Source organism: Schistocerca gregaria, chromosome 1 (genome assembly GCF_023897955.1).
Source record: "Schistocerca gregaria isolate iqSchGreg1 chromosome 1, iqSchGreg1.2, whole genome shotgun sequence".
Lineage (NCBI taxonomy): Eukaryota > Metazoa > Arthropoda > Insecta > Orthoptera > Acrididae > Schistocerca > Schistocerca gregaria.
The window spans coordinates 894,190,297-894,208,102 of NC_064920.1; the positions used below are offsets into that span (position 1 = coordinate 894,190,297).

General features: G+C 39.6%; 1 protein-coding gene across 1 annotated transcript in view; it reads left to right on the forward strand.

The window, feature by feature from the left end:
* LOC126273901 (eIF-2-alpha kinase activator GCN1) overlaps positions 1 to 17,806 on the forward strand; it is a 225,651-nt gene that overhangs the window by 72,113 nt on the left and 135,732 nt on the right. The window contains exons 10-13 of the mRNA XM_049977066.1: positions 1,668 to 1,833; positions 1,926 to 2,333; positions 15,711 to 15,835; positions 15,922 to 16,100. Of these exons, the coding sequence (XP_049833023.1) occupies positions 1,668 to 1,833; positions 1,926 to 2,333; positions 15,711 to 15,835; positions 15,922 to 16,100 (878 nt within the window). The remainder of the gene's footprint in view (positions 1 to 1,667; positions 1,834 to 1,925; positions 2,334 to 15,710; positions 15,836 to 15,921; positions 16,101 to 17,806) is intronic.

Sequence of the window (17,806 nt, forward strand, 5' to 3'; positions counted from 1 at the left end):
TGCCGTGACCAGCTTTGCTAGGTTTCTCAATTGATGATCCATGGCGCGAACAGCCCAGTCGAGGTGGCCCTGCAGGTTCTTGATTGGGTTTAAATCTGGGGAGTTTGATGGCTGGGGGAGTACGGTAAACTCATGCTGATGCTCTTCAAACTATGCATGTATACTGCAAGCTGTGTGATATGCTGCAATGTCCTGCTAGTATATGCGATGGTGCTGAGGAGTAACAAACTCCATGTAGGGATGGACATAGTCCCCAAGGGTGGATGTATTGTGACTGTCAGAATGACGGGGTCACCCAAGGAATGCCACAGAGAAATTCTCCAGTCCAAAACACTCCCTCCTGGTTGCAGGATGTTTCTTTTCAGACATTTCACACTACGCTTGCCAACGACAATCTGTCCGATGGAGCATAAAACTTGATATAACTGAAAAGTCCACCTGTTGCGACTCATTGAATGTCCAGTTGTAATACTGGTGTGCAAATTCCAGTCTTCATTGTTGATGAGCAACAGTCACCATATCACCATTGGTGCATTAACTAGGTGCCTGTTGCGGAGGTCCATACGAGCAACGTCTGCTGAACAGTCATTGAGGAGACTCTGTTGGTAGCCCCTTGGTTCATTTGGGCAGTCAGTTGCTCAACAATTGCACATCTATTCACCCATAAATCTCTGCAACTGTCATTCATCCTTTCATCTATGGCCGGTGGTGCAGCACAGTTGACTCAGCACCGGTTTTGGGTAACACCATTTTGCCATGCGCAGTATACTTTAACCACAGTGGCATGTGAACAGTTTACAGACTTAGCCAGTTTGAAGAGGGAAGGTGAGGCAGTTTCATCTTTGTAGCTAATCCTTTGAAATATCAACTGAGAAGTCTACCTGTCAGAAACAGATCATCGGTGACTACTGTGAATCTTGAGCAAAACACAACAAAGAATCTCTCTACATTTTGAGAAATTAGTTTTTAGTGTCTGAGAGACTGCAATTCAGTACTAATGTCAAAATCAGAATATCTGAATAAAGGAAAGGGAAGCTACCAGTGTCTGTGATGTTATTCCACCAGTTTTGTTAATTTTTCCTTGTGGTGTATTAGTGTGTGTTGACGCCTAAGATATCACAAGCTTAATCACAAAAATATGCTGACTGATTCTAGTATAAACAGACTGGTGGTATAAAATTGCTTCTTGTCCCGTTGGGAAAGAAAAGATATAATTTGTTAGGGAATATCATTTTATATTGTATATTCTGTAGACTGTTGAACTGAAGTTCAAACATTGTCTGTGCGACAGTGAATTTCACAAAACTCATCAGTAATGTAAAAAAAGGAAGTCTTGGAAAAAATTCCAGATATGATAGCCTATTACTAAAACCTGCTACAGACACATTTTTTTCCTATTGGATGGCAGATATTTATATTTTAAGTTGTTTAACATAAAACGATGATTATTACAGCTTGGAGATGTGTCATTGTAAGCTAGATATTGTGCAGTTATCTTTGTGGAGACCTGGAACATCATTAAAAATTTACTGTTCCAGAGTCTTTCAGCATTCATGAATTGTTGACTATGTACGTAAGTTAAGGGTATTCATTGGAATGTTATAAAAATGTTCACAGAATCCATACATACTGACTCTTTTTCCTAAAAGTATTATTTTTAATTGCAGATTCCTGTTGTGACAGAAGCTCTGAGTGCAACATGTATGCTTCTGAAAATGGCTTCAGCAGATGTTGCATTAGAGAAGAAATTAGGAAATTTATGGAATATAGTACTGGATATGGACAAACAGCTTTTTGTATCTGATAAATTCCTAACTCTTGCTTCAGATGATGGTATATTTCCACTTTGTTTGCATGGTTTCAAAAAGACTTATGAAAAATTTAGTATAGAGAAACTAATTGGGCATGTTTTGTGTCTTTTTCAGCTTTGTGCCATGTTATGCAGTTATGTGAAAGACTGTTACTTGACCACCCTCATAAATTAAATGGCAAAGCAAATCCATTGCATAAAGCCATTATATTTTGTATGACTTCACCTGCATCCAAAGTGCGGCAGCATTGCCATGCTTCTGTGAAAAAACTTGTTTCTGTTTTGGGAGGAACACAGCTTGCTGTATCACTTTTGAGAGAATTTACCAAGTTCCTTGACTCGCCACGAATTCAGAGGGAAGCAGTTAAAGAAATTGAGGGGAGTGATACATCTGGGATGGACATGTCTCCAAAAGTTTTAGTAAACTGTATAACTACATTCTGCGCTGGAGCAAATTTGGTTCCAGAAGACGCACAGCTTTTGGCATTTGAATGTCTTATATGCTGTCATCATCGATCAGTGTGTAAGTAAAAGCTTGATTTATACTAGTTTAAAGCCTTGAAAGTAAATGTTCATCTGTTTTGATGTTGGAGAATGCCGATAAATTCTTTAGCTCCGTGGAGGAATTAAACAATGATCAGACAGAAGAAAAAGTTATTCTGCACACCACCTCCATATCTGAAAAAATGCCCTTGACATTCATTTTTTTGCACTTGCGTACTGCACCTGTACAATAGTGATGATAGTTTTCAGGTGTTATTGTTTTCAGTGTATACCTCAAAGAAAAGATTCCTTTTTTTTATCTAACTCCGAAAGTTGATAATGAAACATGTGAACCTATTTGTATGCAGACTTAGATGGATTGCCTCTGCATTACTATGGCATAGGCCAGTTGGACCACTCGTTTGACATGATTTATTAAATGGGTGGTAAATGAGCATTTTAATCCCTATTCACATTTTAGAAAAACGGGTAAAAACATTAGCATCTTGTAATCAGCTTGAAAACTGGATTATAACATTTAAATGAAACAAGAAAAAAGATAATCAAGAATTAAAATCCCTAATAAACAAAATAAATAATTTTAAACTGACAGTAATTACTATCTTGAGAAGAATTTACAGTCGCTAGACCTATCATGAAGATAGTACCAACAGACATAACTAGATAGGACAGGCAAAAACTCAAAATTGGGCTGAATTGTGATTGCAGTTTTTTCCTTATTTATTTGTTACTTTTAAATGTGACATATGCCCAGCAAGTCTGTATTTCTCAGTTACTTGTATTAATTAAAAAACCGTAATATATTAAAACGCTAAGAAACATTGTAGAGATAGTACCAACAAAAGTTACTGGATTGTAGAGCCACATAAAGATTGAATGAAACCCGAGATTTCTCAAGATGTGAAGAAAACTGTTAGAGCAGTTTGGGTCATGCTGAAGTAGCACTATCTCTTTTGAAGAATTCAGATTTGCTGGAGGGGGAAACACTGACACCAGCTTGGCTGAGAACTAGGACAAAAGTGGGAAGGGTAGCGGTGAGTGGGCACCTGCTGCCAACCATGGGAATCTATATCATGCACATTGTCTTTTTATGAATATCTACTAAATTTAAACTGCAGTTTGCCTGAATCCATTTGTAGTCAGAATTGAACTGATCTTAAAATTGAATAAATATTCAACAACAGTATACATTTATGCAGGAGATGGTAAAAGTTCAGATAGGTTCCAGCAGCATTCTTGTATGTTTTGTGGAGCTATGGTGTCAGTGCACACTGAAGGAAATGAAAATGGATGAGAGAGAGCAGTGGACAGATAACATCTTTGGAAGTTTGAGACGAAGGAATACCCTAGACTCTCGCTATTCCGGCCCTCAGTAGTCCGGCCTCCCATTAATCCGGCGCACATCCAAAAACATGTGCACGATGAATTACTGTGTGCAATAATGCTTAGTTAAACAATGCTTCATCTATTGTCTTTGAAATGGTAGCCTTTTTATACTTCGAACTCATGTCTTCTAAAAGGAAACACTTTACACTAGACCTCAAGCAGAAACTCGTAATTTTAGATAAGGTAAACCGAGGTTCTTCACAAAACAACATTGTGGCTGATTTCATTGTTGGATGAACAAGTATTTATGACATCGAAAAGAAAGAAGATGTTATTCGACAATCCTCAACACAAATGGATAGTGAATTGGGAAAACCGAAGGATATGCGGAAGAGTGAGAATGAAGAACTGGACGTAGCTGTTTATAGATGGTTCATACAACAATGCAGTAAATAAATTCCAGTCAGTGTCCTAATTATAAAGGAAAATGCAGCTGCATTTAACAAACAACTTGGCAGTAGTAACTTGTTTGCAGTGAACGAAGGTTGACCATCAAACTGGAAAAAACTACATGTCATTCGGCAGCTGACAGTCACCTGGGAAAGTCACTCAGCTAATGATACGGACATTGGTGAGTTTGTAAGCAAGATACGGAAGATAATAGAGGAAGAAGATTTAACTGCTGCAGTCTTGTATAACTTTTATAATGGTGATGAAACAGGAGTCTTTTACTAGATGCTTTCTTCAAATACATTAGCTGCCAACAACGAGAAGGAAGCTCATGGTTACGGGCAACAGAAACATTGTGTAACATTAATGGTATGTTGTAATACAAATGGGAGTCATAAACTTATGGTGATAGGAAAATCCCAACGTCCATGTTGTTTTCAACACACTGACATAAATACTCTACCATTGCATTATTGGGCTCAGAAGAAAGCGCGGATGGACAGACAAATATTCTCTCGGTGGTTCCATGAAATGTTTGTACCAGCAGTGAGAAAAGAGCTAAGGAAGGGAAAGCATCCACTGAAAGCTATCCTTATAATTGACAATACTCCCAGGCATCCTTCAGATGTTTCTCTAAAGTTGGATGGTGTATACACACTCTTTATCCCACCCAATGTGGCAGCCCTAAGTCAGCCCATGAACCAGGGAATTTTGGAATCAATTAAACATCATTATCAACATTCACTTCTCGTCTCCTTGCTGAACGAAAGTGAAAACAACTCTAACGAGACTATGCTGAAGGCATGGAAAGCAATTAACATACGTGTTGTTGTTTTCCAAGCAGCCAAAGCACGGGATAACATGAAGAGCGCTATCATAAAGAAGAGCTGGAGAAAATTGGTGCCATCCATTGATGCCGAGTTGGATCCAGTAGTGAGTGATAGTGATGAGCCAGTCAATTCAGAATTATCAATTACTTTGTACACTGATATGTTCCACAACCTTCCAGGAGGAGAAGAAACTGATGATGAAGATGGTACTAAGTGGCTGAATGGGGAAAAGTGTGATATGGACCAAACTTTAACAGATGAAGAAATAATCAAAAGCATGCAAGAAAGTAGTGATGAGAAAGAGGACACAGGAGGAGAGAGTATGAAGATTTCTCACACTGCTGGTGCTGAAGCTGCCGAGGTCTTCCTGGAGTACATTATGCAACAACCAGATACATGCAGTACTGATATAATGCTTGTAAAGCAGTTGCATGATAAAGCATACCACCATTGTGTATCATCATTGCGACAGTTAAAAATTAAGGAGTTTCATAGTGAGTGTATAATTATGTACAGTATATTGTACACTCAAGGATTAAGTTTTCTTTGAAAATTAATGTATTTTTGGATTCAATAAAATAAATCATCTATGTTTTAAAATGGTATTCTTTGGTTTAATAAAGTACAGTACACTATAACCCCTATGTTTTCGAAATAAATAAAAAAATGAATGAATAAAGTAAATTTCAGACACACACATGTGCCAGGAATGGCCAGATTAGTGAAAGTCTAGTGTATTGTCACGTTCTCACATCAGGATAGATGGAAAATCCTCTTTGTACTTGGAAAAAACAGCTACTTTGTTAAGTCCCACCATAACCAGAACCACGAAAATTGGAAGAAAAAGCCAAATATATGTAACAACCAAGGTTATAAAGTTAACAGTTGCTTGTTTCAATTGCAACAATATGGGCTGTGCTATTAGGTCCCAACCTAAGAACATCCTTCTAATTTGTGTTATACTTGGGGAAAATAGTCAAATATTCGTGACGACAGCAAAGAGGAGGATGATTTAAATTTCAGTGCTAGAAATTCATTGCCTCTTTCCTTGCCTGTCGTTACAGTGTTAACATTTTTAGGCAGATACTTTATATGTTGGTGAAAGTATGTGTTTAAAGTTGGTGGTAGGCATAATATGTTGTTCAAAATCATACTGAATGTTTTCTCAGAAAATTATTTGGACAATTAGTTCAGCACCCTGTTCGAAGCGTAAATGATTGCAGAAACGTACTTGACCTCTTAGCAACAAATAATCCTGAGCAAGTAGGGAGCATCATTATGAATGCAGGGTCTATTGACCATGAGAACATAGCAAAACTGAGTACCATAATGTCCAACTCTCCCAAAACTAAATGCAACATATATCTTTTCGAAAAAGCAGATAAAAATTTGCTTGATGCCCTTCTAGGAGGCAGTCTCAACTCCTTCCAATCTGACTATTTAAGTGTAGACCAGACAGGGGTTCAGATTGAAAGAAATAATATCAACGGTAATTGAGGGATATATACCAAATAAATTATATGGTTGGATTCAAAAAATATTGTTCTTAAGAAGCACAAGTAGTTCTTTATTCTCATCAAATAGTGAGTGCTACCTTTAGGGGATGTCAAATCAATACCATATTTATAGATTCCTAGAAGGCTCTTGATACCATTCCTTGCGAGCAACTTGTAATCAGTTTATGTGCCTATGGAATATTGCCTCAGTTGTGTGACTGGATTTGTGATTTCCTGTCGGAAATGTCATAGTACATAGTAGCTGGAGGAGAGTCATCAAGTAAAACAGAAATAATGTTTAGCATTCCCCAAGAAAGTGTTATAGGCCCCCTGCTGTTCCTGGTCTTCATAAATAATTTAGGAGACAATCTGAGCAACCCCCTTAGATTATTTGCAAGTGATGCTCTCATTAATCATCTTGTAGCGTCTCAGGTGATGAAAACCAATTGCAAAATGATTTAGACAAGATATCTGTATGGCACGAAAAGTGCCAATTGCCTCTAAATAATGAAAAGTGTGAAATCATCCACATGACTATGAAAAGGAATCCACTGAATTTGTTACATGATAAATTTCACAAATCTAAAGACTGTGAATTCAACTAGATACTTAGGTATTACAGTTATGAATAACTAAACTTGGAACAATCACATAGATCATTTTGTGGAAAATGTGAACCAAAGAGCGCAATTTATTGGCAGAACACCTAGAAAATGCAAAAGGCATACTAAAGAGACTGCCTACACTCTGATTGTCCATCCTCCCCTGGACTATTGTTGCATGGTGTGGGATCCACGTCAGATAGGATTGACGGATGACGTCAAGAAAGTTCGAAGAAGGGCAGCTTGTTTTGCATTATTGTGAAATAGGGGAGAAAGTGCCATGGATATATACACAAATTGGGGTGGCAACTATTAAAACAAGGATTCTTCTTACACTCCTTTCAGACAATCCCAAGGCAGCTGCATGTTTAACTGTTGAATACTTGGAGATTGCTGGACAGATGCTCTCAGACATGCCACATTGATTGGTTTTGTTACAGTCCAAGATCAGATAGTAGATTTTCTTATCGGTGTAGAACCTAATGCTCTAAAGTTTGATACCAAAAGGCATATAGTTTTTCTGTCATGAACAGAATCATGTCAGCAAAGTTTGAACTGAATGTGACATATGCACTGGGTAGTAATCATAGAACCACCGTTACAAATATACACTGAGTTGATGAAAGTCATGAGATAGCAAAATGCACATAAACAGATGGCGGTAGTATCGCATATACAAGGTGTAAAATGACATTGCATTGACGGAGCTGTCATTTTTATTCAGGTGATCCATGTGAAAAGGTTTGTGACATGATTATGGGAGCATGACAGGAACTAGCAGATTTAGAACACAGAATGGTAGTTGGAGCTAAATGTATATGACATTTCAGTTTGGAAATTGTTAGGGAATTCAATATTCCAAGATCCACAGTGTAAAAAAGTGTGAAAATTTCAGGCATTACCTCTCACCATTGACAATGCAGTGGCCGACAGCCAACACTTAATGACCGAAAGTAGGGTGTCTGTGCTAAGAGACAAGCAACACTGCGTGAAATAACTACTACAGAAAGACAGTGCAATGAAATTTGGCATAAATGGGTTGTAGCAACAGCCAGACGATGTGAGTGCCATTACTAACAGCACGACATTGCCAGCAGTGCCTCTGTTAGGCTGTTGACCATATCAATTGGACCCTAGATGACGGGAATAACAGGGACTAAGCACTAGTGCACTGGGTACAGGCTTGGCGATCCCAGGATTCCTGAGTTGGGGACTGGTAAGTACTGCCAGTCCCCTGTCACCGCAAGCTCTAGGGATGCTTCAGTGACAAATGTACAGCACAGCAGTGGAACATTGTGTGTCAGAAGGCCAGGGTATCTTGGCTTGACCACCCGATAGCAAGGATGGTAGAAACCTCTATAAACAACCTCTGTGCTGCACACTGATAATATGTATGTGAAAAAGTCATTAGCAGGAAACATTTGTAGAAACAGCCTATCCTCAGTTGTATAAGACTTACCTAGCTACGTGGGGCTAGATGGACTTTTATTTCCCTAGCTACTCGTGAGACCGAGATGACACCCTCAAAATTCACTCCTCCTCTTTCCAGTGTGAATAGTGGGTCACTGGTAGATACCAGCAACCAATCAAACAAGAGGGCTTGTGTTGCCTGACCTTCAGACTTGGGGATTACACAGTCTTACAGTCTCTGGTTATAGAACACATGCTGGTGGCCAGAATGTGCTTCTTATAGTTAAATGGAAAGAGGACAGCTTTGAGAAAGTTTCACTTTTCTATATACAGGGTGTACAACTTTGCTTCTGCCAGTTTTTCCCCAACATTTGAGGCTTTAATGAAACAAATCGGTTACACATACAGCATTCAAAGTATTTTCCTCAGTTGGTCACTACTTTCTCCCATCTTTCGGGCAGTGTACAAATCCTGCGTTGAAAAAAGTGTTCATATTTTGAATTGATCCACAAATCGATCCAATTTGTGACTTCTTCATGAGATCGGAAGTGTTGGTCAGCCAGGCCATGCGCCATTGATCTAAACAGGTGACAGTCAGAGGGAGCAATGCCTGGAGAATATGGCGGGTAGGGTAGGACTTCCCATTTTAATGTTTCCAAGTATGTTGTGACCTCTTTTGCAATGTGGGACTGAGCGTTGTCATGCTGCAAAATCACTTTATCGTGCCTCTCACTGTATTGTGGATGTTTGTCTTTTAATGCTCTGCTCAAACACATTAATTGTGTTCATTAGTGAGTACTTGTGATTGTTTCACTTGGTTTTAACACCTCATGGTACATGGCACCGAGCTGGTCCTACCAAACGCAGAGCATGATCTTGGAGCTGTGAATATTCGGTTTGGCCGTCGAAGTGGAAGCATGGCTGGGATGTCCCCATGATTTTTTGCATTGCAATGCAATGCAATGCAATGCAGAAATCCCTTCCACTGCTTGCCATTGAAGCAATTGTTCACAAACACACAAACGCCATGAAGATCTCTCGGTTTCAGCTCACATAGGACCCAAGTTCCTTCTTTCTGAATCATGCCCATAGCCTTGAGACAATTTGAAATGGCTTGCTGTGTCATTCCCACTAGTTGTGCCAAATCTTCTTGGGTTTGACCCAAGTCTTCACTCAACAATGTCTCCAATTCTGCATCTTCAAAAACATACTCTCTTCCACTATGTCTGTCTGTGACGTTAAAATCACCGTTGTTGAAGTGTTGAACCCACTCGCAACATGTTCTTTCACTAATAGCATCCTTACCGTATGTACTTGAGAGCATGCAATGAGACTCAGCCACTGTTGTCTTCATATTGACACAAAACAGTAACATCTCCTGCAAATGATGAGAATTAGGCTTGTAAACTGACATTTTCAATTGAGAACAACTTTATGATGCAGACACAAATCACTAATGTTTGAATGATGTTATGTTGATCGAGGTCCAAGCTAACTGCCTGATGTTTGTGATCTGTTTCTTTTGATTGCTTCTTGTTGTTGTCGCCACCTGTGGGCAAACGGCGGAAGCAAAGTTGTACACCTTGTCTAAAAAGGATTAGAGGTCATGATTGCAACTCAGAAATCTGTCAGACGCTTACAAAACGGTCCCCTTTTGGTAGAAATACCTGAGTGAAGAAATCCAAAAAGCTGAGTGCCTTGAGGAGTATGCAGTAGAAAGTGAACTGCACGGCACCTTGAACTACAGCAAAAGTGTTGTAACTTGCAAGGATCTATGTGACATTCCCAGGAAGAATTGAAAGCTGAGTGGTCCCAGGAAGGCATTGTTGAGGTGCAAAACATAATGAAAATGGCAATTGGCGCTCTAGTGAAATCAAACTTTTTTATACTGACTTTCAGCAGCACGAAACTTCCTGAGCAAGTTAAGGCCTGTTTCCTTTGCCTGAACTGTACTTACCTCCACATGATGCGATAGGCTCTGAGGTTCTAACGGATCTTACAGAATAACCCCCTCGACCATTTCTCCTACTGGGAGAGCTCGGTGCCCATAATGTATTCTGGTGCTTGAGATACACGTGCCATAGGGGTCAAGTCTTGGAGAACCTCGTGATGTCTGCATTCTCAATATGGGCAGTTCCACTCATTTCTCGGCTGCTCCTGGATAAAGCTCAGCCATTGACTTTTCTTTCTTCCCTCCTGCCCTTCCATACTTAGCCCTGTGGGAAGCAACTGATGGCCTTTATTCCAGTGACCCATTTCCTGTTGCAGAGCCAAAGCTCAACACATAATTAACACCAACTGTTTCACTTGTTCCACAAAAGAATGGGGAGCCATCAGAAGGATTTCTGGTAAACAGTTTTTACTATTTACTGCCGTACTGAAACAGGTGTCTTCCAACAACACCTGGAGACATCGCTCAAATGATAGAAGAGCATTTTGCATAGACTGCTGCCAATGCCGACCAGAATCCAGTGTTTCGCCGCTACCGTGCGACTGTAGAGTGGGGCAAGTTTTACTTCAGATTCCACAATTCTGAGTCCTAAAAGCTCTCCTTTCTCTACGTAGGAGATGGAATTGGCACTGTCTGAGACTCCTAATACTGCACCCAGTCGTGACCAAATCCAGTACTGCATAATTAGACATTTGCCCTCAGTGTCAAAAGAAATCGTCCTTGAAGGTTTTAATTTTATAAGGCAGATTGGTCACTTTCTCAATTATTGGAGAGAGATAGTTTTGATCCCTCTCCTGATGAAACCAGGAAAGGACCGCACATGTCCCAGTAGTTACAGAAGTATTTTCTTAGTGGGCTGTGTTGGAAAGACCATTGAGTGAATGGTTAACAGTCATATGGTCTGGCTGTTAGAGACCAGGTAACGCCTTAGCCAATCTGTGTGGATTTTGGAGATTTCGGATTGAGTGGGGTAGCTTAGTTGTTAGCACACTGGACTCACATTCAAGAGGACAGTGGTTCAAACCAGCATCCAGCCATCTTTATTTAGATTCTCTGTGATTTCCTTAAATCGCTTAAGGCAAGTGCTGGGATTGTTCCTTCAAAAGGACACAGCCACTTTTCTTCTCTCTCCTTCCCCAATCTGAGCTTGTGCTCCATCTCTAATGACCTCATTGTTGACAGGGTGTTAACCACGAATCTCCTCCTCCTCTGGAGATTTGGGTCCACTGTCAACAATGTGATCCTGCTAGAGGTGGCTGTTCAGCAGGCTTTTCTGTGTAAATATCATGGTCTTGGTATTTTCTTTGATATAAGCAAGGCATACAACACTATTTCATCAGTGGGCATTTGAGCCATCTTCTCATCTTCATGTGCTCTTTCCTGTATCAAGCTGTTTTTAGGCCCTGTCTTGATCATTTTAAGCAGGAGAGTGGTGTCCCTCAGGGCAATGTTTTAGGTGTTATCCTCTTGGTGTAGCCATAAACAGTTCCTGTACAATACTTCTTATTTGTGGAAGATTTTGCTGTTTTCCGTTCCTTCTCCAGTGTTGCAACAATGACTTGTCATTGGAAACTAAAAAGTGTAGAGATTAGATGAGTGGCCTGCAAAGATGGTTTTTTAGTTTTCTTTCTGCAGGTGTGTGTGTGTGTGTGTGTGTGTGTGTGTGTGTGTGTGTGTGTGTGTGTGCACATTTTAATCATCCTCATTATATATTTAATTTACCTGCCTTGCATATGGGAGACACTGATCTATGTTTTAAAGACTCAGTGAGATTTATGGGCCTCGTTTTTTACTCCAAATTGTCATGTTTTCAGCACATGTGAGACCCGAAAGCCGGATCACTGAAGGCACTTAATATGACAATTTCCTTAGCCACAGGTCTTAGGGTGCGTCTGCTCCTGTTTTCCTTAGCTTTTGTGAGTTTGCTGTTAAACTATGGGTGCACAGTGTATGGATTCACGAGGCCTGCTTATCTGCATATCATTGACCCTTTCCACTATGAGGTGATTAGGCTGGCCACAGGTGCTTATAGGACCAGCACCATATGCAGTTCACCTACATACCATAGTGTTGCTCTTCCACCTCTGGGATGCCTTTTGTACATGAGCAATGAGGCTATTTTGGATCTGCGGTAGGGCATGTGCTGGAGTCACTTGATGTGGAGTGAGTAAAATGCCAAATCCAGGGTTTTAACTGTCTGCCACACTGGTTACTGTAGAGGCCCAGAGTAATTTCAGATTTAGTACAGTAAAGGAGAGGCTGCACTCCCACATATGTGTTTAATACATTACTTAAGGACATTTTAACTCAGCACCACATCTTTACACCTGTTATTATGAATGGATTGAAACAGGGGGACTTTGTTGGTTGCTCTGTTGTGTCCCGTACTCATGTCTACAAGGTCTGACTGCCTCAAGACTTTACTGTCTTCGATGTGGAATTATATGTGAACTTGATTTGAGTACTAAATTCCTTGTCTGTTCAGATTCTCTGAGTACACTTCATTCTCTACAATGCTTGTATGCAAGAAACAAAGTAGTCCAGAATATCCAGGATGCCTGCTTCCAACTACAATGGCTGGGGAAGGAGATATTTTTTGCTGAGTGCCAGAGTACATGGTTATTGTGGAGAATGAAAATGTAGCAGCAAAGGATGAAAATGTAGCTGCAAAGGAGGCATGTGTGATGCTCAGTTAGTTTGGTGTTCCTTCCCCCTGCAGGCTATCGTCTCACTGTTGAGATACAGAGTCTTGCATAGATGAGAGGATGAGTGGCTGAAAGTAACAGACAGTAAGCTCTGTCTAATACAGCCCACAATGCAGCTGTGGTGTGCCTCCTTCCAGCCACATCTGTGGGACAAGGTACTCCTTTGCTCGTCTTTAGGTAGGCTGCAGCCACACGACACACGGCATCTTGCTCCACGGGAGGGCCATCCAATGTGTGGGGCTTGTGACGTACAGATCACTGTACACCACATTTTATTAGATTTGTGTCTTATTTTCTGACCAGAGGGCAATGGGTGATTTGTTGAGAGATCTGCCCTCTGTTTTAAGTAATGTTCAAGTAAATGTTGTGGGAGCTAAAAAGTTTTGTGATTTGTCCAGCAAGTTCCTGAAAATTTTAGGGAGATGTTTTTAACATGTTAACAGGGTGACTGGCTCACACACATTTTTTGTAAGTGGTGGTCAGCCAGTCAAATTTCCCTGTGCCTTTCTTTTAACTACTCTATTGTTTTGTTTCTGTTTTAATCCCAGGTATAACATCATTTGCTCTTCCTCTATTGTTCATGGCATGTGAGATAGTGTGTGAGTGAGTGAGTTCATGGGTGTTATTATATAGTATATATCACTGCATGATAACATTTTCGTAATTTTATCCACATTTTTCTTTTAGTGTGTGTATGGGTGCTGATAACCTCATCATCAAGCACCAGTAACACACACACACACACACACACACACACACACACACACACACACCCCACACACACACACACACACACACCCCACACACACACACACACACACACACACACACACACACACACACACACACAAAACTGGAGATGGAGAACTGTAGCATTATCAGATGAGTCCCGATTTCAGTTGGTAAGCCATGGACCCAAGTTGTCAGCAAGGCACAGTGCAAGCTGGTGGTGCCTCCATAATAGTGTGGTCTTTGTTGACATGGAATGGGCTGGGTCCTCTGGTCCAACTGAACTCATTAGTGACTGGGAATGGTTACGTGCAGTGAGCGAATGATTTGGCCATCAAGATCACCTGACATGAATCCCATCGAACATTTGTAGGACATAATCAAGAGGTCAGTTTGTGCACAAAATCCAGCACTGGCAACACTTTCACAATTATGGACAGTGGTATTTCTGCAGGGGCTCCTTCAGTGACAAGTTGAGTTCATGTCACATCGAGTTGCTGCACTATGCTGGATGAAATGAGATCCTACATGCACATCAGTATCCCCATCTCAAGTCACACAGTGACCTATCAGATACGGGAGGTCTTTTTATCAGACCCTGTACTTGACCTCTGTTCAGTGCCTCCTGTATTTTGTCAGTCAGGATCTACCATCATATGTTTCACCCCCTAATTTTTCATCAACAGAATATTTACAGTTTTTTGATAAACTGAAACTTGACATTTTTTGCATATGACACTGTTCAACTACTTTCATTGATGACAATGTTACTGTAGAATTTTTTTTATCAGTCATTAATTGACCTGACACTTACTTATTTAGTACTTTTGTAAAATAGTGTGGAGCTTCAGAAGAAAGACTGGGAGGAAACAGGATTAATCAACAATTCAGTAAGAATGTTAGAGCAGAACTTAAGTGATAAAAGGTGACAGTACAGACTGAAAAAGATCTGCAATGAAACATAAATTGTTGATTTCCATTTCAATATGTTTTTCTGGCTCCCTTGAGTGATGTTATAGGTGAATTTGTTATTTAATCACCAATGACTTAAAGTTGTGTTTGCTGCCACCTGTCTGTAGTCTGTCAGTCTGTAGTTTTAATTTGGAGCTAATTTTGCTTTAAAAATGCTAAACATATTCTAAAATATAAACAGGATAATACAAGCAAATAAACAATTGAAAATGGCTAACTAACAAAATATGCTAGAGACTTAAAAGGATAGTTATAATTATGAACAGCATAAAAATATAGTCTAAATATTTTTCTGACTTGTATTTTCAGTGAAATTACATCTTCACGTACTTTACAATTGTGATTAACAAAATGCTAACCCAATATACCAATGCTAAAACTTTGGAACAGAAATTTTAAGCAGTGCCAGTTTACATAACATTGTAACAGTATTTGGGATTAATGAATTATGCCTGAAACTCATGGTATGAACTTACACTAATTTGATGTTTTCAGTCACTGCACATTATAGTCTGCCAAAGATTGGTTATTGATTTTGTTGTGGTGACAACTTGATACAAACAAGATGTAGAATGCCAGCAGTTCAGGGTGTGCATAGACATTATTTTTGTGTATCAAGGTGGTGAATCGTATGTTGCAAATTTGACTTGTCAGTATATCTATTTGAAATGTCTGTCTCAAGTAGATTTTATTACTCAGCAATTTCATATCTTGTTTCACGTTACTTGTCATTCATCAATAGACAGGTTGTTAGGCAGTAGCTTCTGTTGCTTGTAGGTATTCATGCTAAGTACTGTAAAGGCTACCACATAGGTTTGAGTAATGTAGCCTCTCAAATTGAAAAAACTGTTTTTAATTGTCCACCTTCCACAGTGTACTTGCATTCCCTGTTCCAATAAAACTGAAAAGTGTGTGTTGTTTACAGTTCCACATTCACCAGAGTTGTGGTTGAAGATATTGAAATATTTGAAACAGGATCCAAAGGAGTTTATATTACTTAACAAAAATAAATTAAGAAGGTTATTGATACAAGATTATACTGCATCTCCTGTGAGTATGGTTCTATATTGGGTGTCAAGTGTTAAATTTGTTCACAGTTTGTCTCTGATTTTTAATTATGTTTATTATTTTTACAGAGTCTTGAAAATTGTCTAAGAACAATAACAAGATTGAGTCCAGCAGAAATGGTACCTTCTGTAATAGAATTTTCTAGTGAATATCTCAATTCATCTGACATCTTGCATGTAACAAAAGATGAATATTTCACCTATCTGACACCAGAAGGAGAGCTCTATGATAAAAGTGTTATTGCTGGGTGAGTGCAGATTACAATTTTTGTGTATTTATTTAATTTTTTTTTCATAAGGCCTCACAATCAAAACATTATTAAATTGACTTATAATAACAGAACATTTTAAGTAATAATGCTAATATACAGTCTGTCCCAGGAGGAATGGTCAATATTCACAGATATAATAGGATCAATCTTTCAAACCACAAAGCCTGGTATACATGGGCTCTAAAGGCATACCTTATGAACTATGTATGAGCATGCCATCATCTTAGATACTGTGAAACAAATCTCTCCTACTGTAAGCACTTTGCTTCCCATATTTTGAGAAGTGGCAGTATGCACCAAAATAAGAAATAATGTCTGATAAACATTGGCTGTAAAGTGTGTATCTTTAGGCTATGAGCTTTGAAACACATATCTTCTACTAAACAAGTATTCGTAGTTCTTAACGTACATGTTTTAGAGCCCATGGTCAATAGACAGCGTTTTATTGTTTGGTGCACATTACCTCCTCCCAAAATATGGAAAGCAAACACCTTTCATTAGAACATATTTTTGTCACAGTATTGAAGATGAAGTGCTCAAAGTCCAGTAAACGGACCCCAAAATGCACACTGTAGGTGCATTTTGGGGTCCGTTTACTAGACTTTTTTTTTTCTTTGAATGACAATTTCTGTTATATCCCTGAATGTTGTCCATTCTTCCTGGGGTACCATGTATAGCATAACAAAAAATTACACAAATATAGAAATCTTTATGTGGTATTGTGTATTCTTAAGCTAGTTGCTAATTTTTTTGTGTGAATATTGTAACAGATGATAAAAGCTTGATTCTTAGTTATGGGTGGGTGTGATAGTATTAATGATGATCATTTACTGAGGGGGGGGACAGCACTACTGTCTTGTGGCAGTATTTGTCCTGTGGCTGTTGGTTGGGTTGTGAAAAGATTCATTTAGTAAAATGGAAGCAGCATTTCTTTTCTCATTATTCGCTATTTGTCCACGAGACTCAGAGGGCCATAGACACAGGTTCACAGGTAGATGCCATGTTTCTCAACTTCCGCAAGGCGTTCGATACAGTTCCCCACAGTCGTTTAATGAACAAAGTAAGAGCATATGGACTATCAGACCAATTGTGTGATTGCATTGAGGAGATCCTAGATAACAGAACGCAGCATGTCATTCTCAATGGAGAGAAGTCTTCCGAAGTAAGAGTGATTTCAGGTGTGCCGCAGGGGAGTGTCATAGGACCGTTGCTATTCACAATATACATAAATGACCTGGTGGATGACATCGGAAGTTCACTGAGGCTTTTTGCGGATGATGCTGTGGTGTAGCCGGCCGCGGTGGTCTAGCGGTTCTAGGCGCTGAGTCCAGAACCGTGCGACTGCTACAGTCGCAGGTTCGAATCCTGCCTCGGGCATGAATGTGTGTGATGTCCTTAGGTTAGTTAGGTTTAAGTAGTTCTAAGTTCTAGGGGACTGATGACCACAGCAGTTGAGTCCCATAGTGCTCGGAGCCATTTTTTGCTGTGGTGTATCAAGAGGTTGTAACAATAGAAAATTGTACTGAAATGCAGGAGGATCTGCAGGGAATGGCAATTGGATCTCAATGTAGACAAGTGTAATGTGCTACGAATACATAGAAAGATAGATCCCTTATCATTTAGCTACAAAATCGCAGATCAGCAACTGGAAGCAGTTAATTCCATAAATTATCTGGGAGTAC